Source organism: Ischnura elegans, chromosome X (assembly GCF_921293095.1).
Source record: "Ischnura elegans chromosome X, ioIscEleg1.1, whole genome shotgun sequence".
Taxonomy (NCBI): domain Eukaryota; kingdom Metazoa; phylum Arthropoda; class Insecta; order Odonata; family Coenagrionidae; genus Ischnura; species Ischnura elegans.
The window spans coordinates 102,631,242-102,642,735 of record NC_060259.1 but is presented as its reverse complement, the minus strand read 5'-3'; the positions used below and the strand labels follow the sequence as shown (position 1 = coordinate 102,642,735).

Genomic DNA, 11,494 nt, shown 5'->3' with positions numbered 1-11,494 from the left:
CAACTGTATTTCAAGTGAAGAATACCTTCGTCTGATAAGGGTGTAGTAAACAAGACTTGCTTAATAATTCGCTGTGCACACAATAGTAGTTAGATTAACAATATTTGATCTAAAATGCCAACTTAGACATGGGCCATATTAATCTCGTTTGTAGGTAGCCCATTTATTTATCCCGAGCGTTTCACATGTTTCCATAATTTATTAACTACTGAAGAATCATTCATTTAATACCCTCGAAGACTTTAAGATTTCGCTCTCTACACAATCGTTCTCAGATTAACACGATTAGTTAGTACATATTACCTATGTAAGAACTACTTAATGCAAAAAATCTTCTTTTCTAAAACAGTAATACTACCCTATGCATGCGTAAACATACAAATTATGTAAAATGCCATCGTAGGCATGGGTCATATTTATTACACAAGTAGGTATCCCATTTATACATCCCGAGTGTTTCACATGTTTCCACAATTTACTAATAACAAAAACTATTCATAACACCTTCAACAATCAAGGTCTTCTAAATAACAACACCTTAGAACACGAGGATATGCGCCGTTTCTATTTAGCGGTGATATGCGAGAATTTCAAAGACATTTAAGTACTATGAAATAATTAAAAACATTAATTATTCAAGCAATAACGCAAATAATATTGAAATCGACCTGCAAATACACTCGAGAGTAGAATTGTTTCAAGAAACCAATAACAATTCGTCTACCGGTCAATGCTTATATCAAATATCTTTTTAATTCACTTTTAATGACGATCAAAATTTACATTATACTAACATTTCCCTGAATAATCACGCCGTACAAATAGAAAAAAAAGATAGTAACTCACCTTGGAATATTTCGTCGGCTGGAAGTCTTTCCTTGGAATGGTAAGTATCCATTTCCTCTTCGTCTCTTCGTCCTTAGGAAATTTGAAAACGTACACTTTCGTTTCCTCCGTGTATTTTCCTCTGCACAGAGGCAGACAACACTAGTACACCATTTCTTGAACACTTATATTCAATACTGTTGCCCACAAAACCACCGCAAAAGCTTTAAAACCCCAAATAACTTAGCGTTCAACAACCCAATCACCATTTTCACCGCAATGGCTTATAAATATAAACAACTGCAAGCATTGTCGGAAGGCGTGGTTGATAACCTACGGCTCGTGACGTCAGACAATTAGAAGGCATCAGCGCTCAGGCCTTGTCTCTCGGTGGTCGTGCCCTGGCCCGGTGGACGACTTCTTGAAACAGGTATCCCGGGAAAGTACCAAATCCGAGATTACTCAGCATTATTCTAACTCTTCAGTGGTAATGCTCGATTGTTATTAACGCTTCTGATTCTTAAATCATCTCCACGAAGGCTAAAATTGAAGATGACTCGCTTTCTTCATCTGCAAAAGAAGTTTGGTAGTGGGAAAAGACTGCAAAGAAGGATACATAGAGAAATAGTGGCACTTTTACTGGTGCCCTGGAAAGAGAGGGCATCGACTGTTAACGCCTTCCGCCCTTCCTATCGCCTTCCTTGCGCTGAACTCCACGGCTTAAGCGTTCCTTTCACTTAATAACCCAATCACCTGAGTATTTTCACGAGATGCAAGTGGTAATAGCAATACACACCCATTTCCAATGGAATAAAATTCTCAGAAATTATCCCTCACATCAGCTCTAAATGCAAATAATGATTCAGCTTACAACACTACTTCTGGTTGTGCATATTCACCTCATCATCGACTTAATTAAGTCCTTTAACTATGCTCGTTCATATGTCTTTGGAACATTTTGTTCAGGAGATTTTATCGCCGCAGAATTTTCTCAACAAATATAACAACTTGCATTGAAAGGATTTGCGCCAAGAACCAAGCTTAAAGGTGACTTATTATTGTTTGACAGAATTGGTAACTCTCTCCGCCTATTTGCGCCTAAAAGTAGTTAAAACGCGAATATGCCAGTTCTCATCATATTGTCAGTGCATCTCGTATATCAGCGTCTCATAAGGGCCTCCTCACCTCTCAACAGTGCCTGAGAAAATGTATAATTCGAGAATTCTTTTCCATTTTCCATTACTTTCCAATACTACTGCTATGCCAAGTCCATACTTAACGCGCTACATTTAATGGCAGATGCATCACGCAAGATCTGCATCCTTTACAAGATTGCTGAGAGCGTAGAAATGTTATATTCCTGAATTAAGGAAAGGCTAGATAATATCCGCACACATCGTTTTAAACAAAGCACACGTAAATAAGAGTGTGAGCTGGCAGGTGCGTGGATACATGGCCGGCAGGGGTAAGGAAAATTTCTGAACGCAGGTTTTAGGTAGCCACAGTGGTTAGTGTTACAACTCAAAAGTTTTCACATATAACATAAGCATATCACCATAAAAAGAGATAAAAGTTAAACTAGATGAGCTACACTGACTTTATGCATTAGAACGAGTACACATACCTATTCGCTGGCGGCAAGAATGCAGATTTTTCGGAGGCACCCGATACCCGGAGGTTGCCCGATAAAAGACGAAAATCGGCGGCCCTCGACTATCAAATATTGGCATCGACGATTCCTCAGCTACGAATTCTCTTGCCTCAGCCTACTGCATGTGTTTTTGTTGCCACCAACCACGCATTAAAATGCGTTTATTAATGTCGCCACTCACTTCGCTAACAGGCAAAGCGATCCTAATTTTACAAAAAAATAAGCTTTGATTTGGGATGTTTACCGGTATTAAAATTTTTGATGATGAAAACTTTCATATTGATAGCTATGTAATGCTTCTCCTGACGATTGAAAATGCAATGTAGGGAGAAAAATACTGACAGTGAAAGGATCGATTTGCACTCGTCGCCGCGTTGAGGACATTTTTGGAAACTGATCAAAATGAGAGCGAAAATCTATCATCAACGGACGGACTGGTGCTTCCTCTACGTAATCCTCGAGGCCTCAGCTTTACCCATCTCATAACAGCCAATGGAATTTCATCGATCAAACTCGACCGGCACAATTCTAGCATAGCAAAGATCGAATATGTCCTCCAAAATATTTCGTTTCGCTTTCCCATCGCCCACCTCCCTAGTGACTTCTACAATGACGTCTCCGAATTTGCTCTAACACTCTGTGATTCAACCCGAACGTTGTTTGGAGGGTGGACATCACACCTGAATAATTAGGAACTACAATAGCGTTAATATCACTTGTTCCGGCTAGAATAGGTGTTGAAATAAAGTGAAATCTGTTATTCAGCTGAACTTCTTTAATGGTGGGTACAGAGTGCAGGCCAACTTCACAAGGCACGGTTCGGCGTAAGAGTGAGCGAGAACGCCGGGCGAGACGAACTCCTGGTCGGCCCAGCGCATGCGCACTAGACCTCTCCCTCCCCCTCCATCGCCACCTGGAGGGAATTCAAAAAGCCTAAACATACCGCCCGCCTCGGCAATGTCGAAATAATTACCTTAACATTTATAGCCGCCCGCCGTGACAAAAATATCGGGGTAGCCAACTTACAAAATGAAAGAAAACATACAAAAATGAATATGGCTTACCACCGAAACAAGTAATTTAACAGTAAATATTTAGTTTGGCAATATACATATCTTATTGACAGGGCGCAGAATAAAACCCTTTGAAGTTTTTAGTTTTGCGACTCTAAATAAACCATTTCCAGGACATACTTCCGCTACTCTCGCCATTTGCCACTTAGTTGGGGGTAACAAAGAATCCTTTACGACAACTAATGCCCCAACAGTCAAGTTAGGCGAAGTTTGTCGCCATTTGGGAAGATTTTGAAGTTGATGGAGATATTCCCTTGACCATCTAGTCCAAAAGTTATCCCTCATTTGAATTAAGAGTTTATATTTCTTAGTCAAGTCTCTTCCGTTGGTGAATGTTGGTTGTTCTGGCAAGGCAACCAGAGGTTCCCCAATCAGAAAATGCCCGGGAGTTAACGGCGTTAAATCATCTACCGAATTGCTCAAAGGCGAGAGTGGCCGAGAATTAAGGCATGATTCAATTTGGCAGAGTAGCGTAGTCATCTCCTCAAATGTAAGGATTTGGTCGCCAATTACGCGACGTAAATGAAATTTAGTAGATTTTATCGCTGCCTCCCATAAGCCTCCGAAGTGCGGCGCGTACGGTGGGATAAAGGTCCACTGCGTCCCCGTGTTGCTCATCTGACAGCCGACTTCTTTATAGAAGGATGAGGATTGCTGGAACATTGTCTTCAATTCTTGCGCAGCTCCTCGGAAGGTTGAGGCGTTGTCGCTGTAGAGAAAATAACAAGCACCTCTTCGCGAAACAAATCTGCGAAAAGCAAGGAGAAAAGTGTTAGTGGTAAGATCAGATACACATTCAAGGTGAACGGCCTTCGTTACCATACAGATAAAAAGGCAAATATATCCTTTATATGCTTTGTGACCCCGACCCTTAGTAGCCCTCAGGAGGAATGGACCAGCATAGTCCAGTCCAGTAGATAAGAATGGTCTTTGGGGTTTAACCCTTTCTTCTGGAAGATCACCCATGCGTTGCACCAGGGTCTCTCCACGAAACCGGGCGCAGGTCACACAGGTCCTGATTTCTCGCTTCACCACCACGCGGCTGCGGATGATCCAGTACCGTTGCGCTAGATACGCTGCTGTAGCTTGCAGTCCGCCATGAAGGGTGACTGCGTGTGCGTGGCGCACGAGCAGCACGGTGAAATGGTGATCCTTTGGAATGATGATGGGATGTTTCTCGTCATAGTCCAGCACTGCATTTCTTAGGCGACCACCGACGCGAAGAAGTCCATCCGCATCGTAAAACGGTCGAAGAGGTAGCAGGGGTGAGGACCTTTTCAGGGATTTCCCAGACGTCAAGGCTGCAAGTTCGTCTCGGAATGCTGTGGACTGCATGCTCCTGATTACCGCAGTCAGAGCTTGGGCACGCTCCTCGGGGGAGACAAACCCCGAGCGTTTTTGGCTTTTATCCCTGAAATTGTGTAACCATCTTAGGCATAGAGACATGACGTTTAGCAGGCGCAGGTATGATGAAAATCTTTGTAATACATCACCTGAGTTATGAAGGGAAGTTGCAGAGTGGTTTACGGCCATCCGCATCTCCGAATCCTCAGCACCTGATGATTCGGGTTTCCCACAGCTCCACCCCTCTTCCCGGCCGGCAAGCCATGGTGGTCCACTCCACCAGAGAGAGGAGTCCATCAGTTCGTCAGGGCTGATCCCACGGGTTGCGGCATCAGCTGGGTTGAGCTTGGTGTTGACGTAGCTCCACTGGGCCCCCGGAAGCGACGTCTGGATCTCCGCGACGCGATGAGTCACGAAGGTCTTCCACCTTGAGGGGTGGCCACGGATCCAGGCCAAAGAAACTGCTGAATCTGTCCAGCAGAATACTGGCACAGACACGAACTGAAGGCCCTCCACTATTTTCACCAGGAAGCTAGTTAAAAGTACAGCTGCACACAATTCAAGGCGAGGCACACTAGCAAGCTTTAACGGGGCGATTTTCGTTTTAGCGGCCAACAGGCTAACATAGCCATCCTCCCCCTCCCCAGCAACACGCAAATACACTGCTGCTGCGTATGCCCTCTCAGAGGCATCGCAGTAACCATGGAGAGAAATGAAAGACACATTCGCCTCTTTAGTACCTACCCATCTAGGGATACTGATTTGCTCTAACTTGGATAGTGAAGACCTAAAACTCTGCCAACGTTCAGTAAGTTCCAAAGATAGAACTTCATCCCATCCTACCTTGGACAGCCACAAGTCTTGCAATATAATTTTGGCCACACTTAGTACAGGCGCCATCCAACCTAATGGATCAAATAATCGGGCTATCTCCGAAAGCACAGTTCTCTTAGTCACTACTGCCTCTCGGCCGATCGGATGAGCAACCCTCGCACTAAATGTATCTAAAACTGGTGACCATCTTACTCCCAAGGTAGCAACCACTTCTGAGTCAGAAAATACTTTCGTCGGATTTTCATCATCCGAACAAAGACTGGGTTTGTTAGATGCCCACTTACTTAATGGAAATCCGCCCCTCGCTTGCAAGTCAATTAACTGTCTCTTAACGTCCATAGCATCAATTACATTAGCTGCACCACAAAGAATGTCATCCGAGTAAGAATGCCGTGCCACTGCTTTAGCTCCCAAAGGGAATGAATGACCTTCGTCAAGTACTAATTGCCGGAGTACTCTGATAGCTAGGAAGGGGGCTGGAGCCGTACCGTATGTAACCGTAGTCAGCTTATAATCTGAGATTATTTCGGAAGGATCCTTACGCCAAATAACACGTTGAAAGTCTGAGTCGTCCTCATGCAATCGAATTTGGCGGAACATTTTCACTATGTCCGAAGTAAAAGCCACTCGAAAAAAACGCCAACGCGTTAGAATCAACCACAAATCCGGTTGCTGACGAGGTCCACTCAACAATAAATCATTTAAAGAATTACCAGAGGTACTCTTAAAAGATGCATGAAATACAATTCGAACCTTACGCGTTTCGTCATTTTCTTTCGAAACAGCATGGTGTGGCAAGTAATATAATTGATCGCTCGCACTAGTAAGTTCCATGTGACCTAGATTTAAGTATTCCGTCATAAATGCGGCATACTTCTCCCTCAAAACAGGTTGACTTCTGAGTCGATTCTCGTTTTTCAAAAATAATTTCATAGCTGACTCCCGAGAAGGATACAATTTCAGCGAAGTGTTTGGCCTGAATGGCAAACGTACTACATATCTCCCATCAGAGTCCCTGTGGTGAGTCGTTTTAAAATTATTTTCACAATAAGAATCCTCTTCTGACGGCGGTGTTACCGTGGAAACTTCCTCAAGGGACCAAAATTTCTGAATCTCATCCATCACCCTTTCATATGCTTGCACATGCATAGCGGTAGCACAGTCATTTTGAAATTGCATATCCTTCGCACGCGAAACAGGTCCCATTAACACCCATCCAAAAGGAGTTAAACGAGCAGTAGGACTTCCTACAGGCCCTTCGCGAACTGCACTTAAAAGTATTTCCCCGCAGACATCGGCGCCCAAGATGAGGTCAACTGATGAAGGAATGGCATGAGTTGGATCCGCAAAGGTCAACCCCTCCAGATGAGACCATGGGTGCAATTTTGCATAGTGGGAGGGCGTAAGAACGGTTAGCCTTTTAAGCACCAAGGCTTGAAGATCTAGTTTAAAGTTTCTGTCGAAGGAGGATGTAACTGTCACGTTTACCATGCTCAAAGCAGTACCCACTTCATGACCTTGTATGCCCATGATCGGAACGCTGACCTTAGATCCCCGAAGTCCCAGAGCTTGCGCCAACCATTCCGTAACAAAAGACGTATCAGACCCAGTGTCTATGAGTCCTCTCACTGTGATACATTTTCCCGTAAGTGATTCAACCTGGGCATAAAAAGTCGCTAAGAGAACCACTCAACTTGAAGAGCTTGCGCGACATAACACTGCGCCGGGGGAAGTCGAAAGGGAAATCGTGGGCGACTTTAATGGTATGGCATCAGCCGATTGAGGATTGAGGATATGGCATCCGCGAGTCTCGGAAATGCTTCATGCAGTAGCGTATGGTGCTTGCTGCCACACGCTAGACACCGACCTGATGATCGACACCGACTCGCTTCGTGATTACGAGAAAGGCAATTTAGGCAAAGAGAACGCTTGATGACTTCTTCTCTTCGTTCCTCAGGTTTAAGAGCCTTAAAACCTAAGCAATAGCTCAAAAAATGACTCCTTGAACAGAGGGGACAAGCGGCATTATTTCTTCTCGAAGACTTTGACGACACTGCATTCAACATTTTACTCGACTGACTCGGTGATTTCACTGAGTAATTTCGACCCCTTTTTGACTCTGAATTTGAAGCCGAATTGGAAGAAGCTACTTCTCTTGAAGCGTCCAAGGCACGAATTCGGTTTTCAAGGAAATCAGACAAACTCACAAAGGACGGCACCGCACTCATTTCTGAGTGAGATAATTCCCACTGGAACCGTGTAGAAGAATCGAGTTTACTGACTAAAAGGAATACGAACCATTCGTCCCATGCTTGAACTGGCTTTTGAAGGTTTTCAAATACCCTAATAGTTTGGCGAAATTGATCTAGGACTCGCTTCAGTTCAAAAGAAGTCGCCCTTTGCATATTTGGAAGTTCAAACAAACTCTTCATATGGAAATTTGAAAGAACTCTAGCGCTACCATACCGCTTCTCTAAGTCATTCCACGCCCCTTGGTAATTCGCCCCAGAGATAGGCAAATTCCGTATTACTTCAGCGGCAGGCCCACGTAGGTGGGTTTTAAGATATAAAAGTTTGTGCACATTTGATAAGTCTGGCGCCTTGTCCACTAGCTTTTGGAATTGCTCTTTAAAACTTTCCCATTCTAACAGGTCGCCAGAAAAAACAGGTAATTCTATTTTCGGAAGATTAGAATTAACTGAGGCGCTACATGATACTTCATTTTTACATGAATTCGATCGTTTTAATTGAGACACGTAATCAGATATGTTAGACAAAGCGTCGATATAAAGCTCCTCCACCCGCGAGAAGTGATCATTTTTCACGTACTCTGTCTTAGTGGCTTCGGCTTACTCCAAAACTACGAAGTGGCCCGAAAGAAATGCATTCCAATACGAATCAAGCAAGTCCTTACGTTTCTCGAGTAAGTTAGCGGTTAGTCTGTCCTTGCCCAATTTCATTGTATTTGACCAAAAACGAGAAATAAGTTCACTTTTACTCATTTGAGTTTGCACGAGGCTTTCTAGATCCTTCGACATATTTCAAAGGGAATGCTTGAACACGAAATAAGACGATCGAAGGAATTAAAGTCAAGTCAATCTCACCAAAAACCAGATGAAGTTGAAGCAGGCCGTGTAGAGCAGAAACTTCTTCAAAGTCCTAGGGAAGCACACACCCTGGCAGATGGAGTCTTAGAAAAACCATCACTATTGAAGAAAAATTGTCGAACCACGTGGCTTCTAGAAATTTCCACCTAAAATAAAAGTCCATTAAGTGCCAAAAAAGGAGACAAATTTCACAATACTGAACGTATTAAACGCTGGAATCGTAGTAAAACCGGAATAGATCCGGCCCGAAGGACCAAATTTTATGTTGAAATAAAGTGAAATCTGTTATTCAGCTGAACTTCTTTAATGGTGGGTACAGAGTGCAGGCCAACTTCACAAGGCACGGTTCGGCGTAAGAGTGAGCGAGAACGCCGGGCGAGACGAACTCCTGGTCGGCCCAGCGCATGCGCACTAGACCTCTCCCTCCCCCTCCATCGCCACCTGGAGGGAATTAAAAAGCCTAAACATAAACTAAATTAAAAAGCCCAAACTAAAATGAGAGCGAAAATCTATCATCAACGGACGGACTGGTGCTTCCTCTACGTAATCCTCGAGGCCTCAGCTTTACCCATCTCATAACAGCCAATGGAATTTCATCGATCAAACTCGACCGGCACAATTCTAGCATAGCAAAGATCGAATATGTCTTCCAAAATATTTCGTTTCGCTTTCCCATCGCCCACCTCCCTAGTGACTTCTACAATGACGTCTCCGAATTTGCTCTAACACTCTGTGATTCAACCCGAACGTTGTTTGGAGGGTGGACATCACACCTGAATAATTAGGAACTACAATAGCGTTAATATCACTTGTTCCGGCTAGGATAGGAATTCTTTTTCTCTGTATCACCTCGCACTTAAACTATTTCACCAAAGTCCGCTCAACCCCCTAAGCTAGCACGATCTCCTCAGTGAAATGCCGTGATCATCCTCTTCGTAATACTAGCGGAAAGATACTATTGAAATTCAACTTGAAGTGAAGACTAAGCTATGGCTTTACAGTTATTGAGACAGTGGTTTAGAGTTTACGGAGGTTTCGGGAAAAGAATAACTTTCCCATCACCTATTTTATACCAATTGCATATCTAAATCATGCAATTGCAAAAATAATTTATGGATGAAAATATCCTATCTCTCTTGATCCAACTTATCAATCGTCCTCTTTTCCTCTTTTCTTTATATAACCACTCTCTTTCCATAGACATGGATTTTGTGAATCCCTCACCCTTTATAAGTTATATCAGCAGGTGTGATTCGGTGGAAATCCTTTATCGTAGGAGTCGAAGGAATTAAAATCATCATCATGTGGAAAAAGCAAAGCTTTAATTCCTTCAACTCCTACCCTCACCCTTTTATGTTGCTTCAAGACTTAGCTCCACCAGTTATTTTTAAATCTCTTCCAAAAGTGTTCTTTCCTTGCAAACCATCATGTGTACTTCGTCGTTCACTTTTTTCTCATCCACTACGTTTTCCTCATCCGCTACGTATTCCTCATCTCTCAATTAACCCTAATATTGGTCGCCTGTAGCCTATTCTCATCTTAATCATCAGTTATTTTACTCCAAACTACACAGCAAGCCCTTTCAGGACAGTATTCTGCAAAAAACTGTCGTCTGTAAAGTTCTGCAAAGTCATGCATCCTGTCGATAAGGATTCCACAAATACTTGTGTCATTTGCACTTCATCTTTAAATAACTTTGCTTGCGTTACATCTTCCTGTGGTAGTTCTTAAGGTTCCTTTCCCAATTCATGAGCATAACTTCAATATAATCATAGTGGCCGGTTAATTCCCTTGTAGCTTGTACATACTACTGAAGATTTTATTTGATTCGGACCATGATTTAATTTCATCGTCATCCTTATAAAACTTCGGCACCACTTGCAAGTATCAATTGAATTAGTAAGCATAACCTTAACATTTTCTCTAGGATTTTTAAAATAAGCCATTTCAATTTTAGAGGGTTGATTTTATTTTATGGAATTATTGACGCGTGATCGCGTAATTTATTAAACTAATGGAGGAGGACAAACTGAAGATGAGAGAGGTTGAGTGAACACAATGTTGAGAATGGTCGTTTTACGGCATTAGATTAGTTATTCCCAGTTTATTCAAATTCTTTTTCCCAACTTACTCAAATATCTCGGGGGTGTACACCAAGTAAAATGTATTAAGTCGCATTTAAATTCCCGTAAAAACAACCGTAAAAATATTTCCTCGCTAAATTGCGTACCATTCAGCCCGAGATCTCTTCGCGCTTGCATCCTGTTCTTACATTTTCAGACGCTGGTGACGTGATTATAAGGGCATTGATAGCTAGATATCATTGGCGTTTCTAAGGTTGCCTGGAGGTCACGGAGGATGTCCACTCACTGTCATATTCGCAGAAGTAATGGCAGTGAACCACTTGGGATCGCTGTTAAGGTGATGCGTGCCTGCTGCTCCACCGGTCATGTTGGAAATGATTTCCAAGAGCATAATGAAAAAGGCCCGCATGGAATGTAATGCTATTCTTATGGGAGTGAAAATTTTAACACAAATGGAGAGAAAAAAACCCAAAAGTTTTTTCTCGCGACAATATTTCCTTAGTGCCCCTACACAATGTGTGTAGTACACATGGAACAAGGATATATAGACTGGAAATGTTGTGGCTATACGTTTAG

The 11,494-nt window shown here is 42.8% G+C and overlaps 1 protein-coding gene across 1 annotated transcript; it reads right to left on the bottom strand.

The window, feature by feature from the left end:
- Positions 1–4,217: 4,217 nt before the first annotated feature.
- On the bottom strand, positions 4,218–6,327 carry LOC124171228. The gene is made up of 2 exons (XM_046550371.1): positions 4,413–6,327; positions 4,218–4,297 (listed from the first exon to the last, which is right to left on the bottom strand). The coding sequence occupies exons 1-2, from the start codon at positions 6,325–6,327 to the stop codon at positions 4,218–4,220; spliced, it is 1,995 nt and encodes a 664-aa protein (XP_046406327.1).
- Between the last annotated feature and the right edge of the window lie 5,167 nt (positions 6,328–11,494).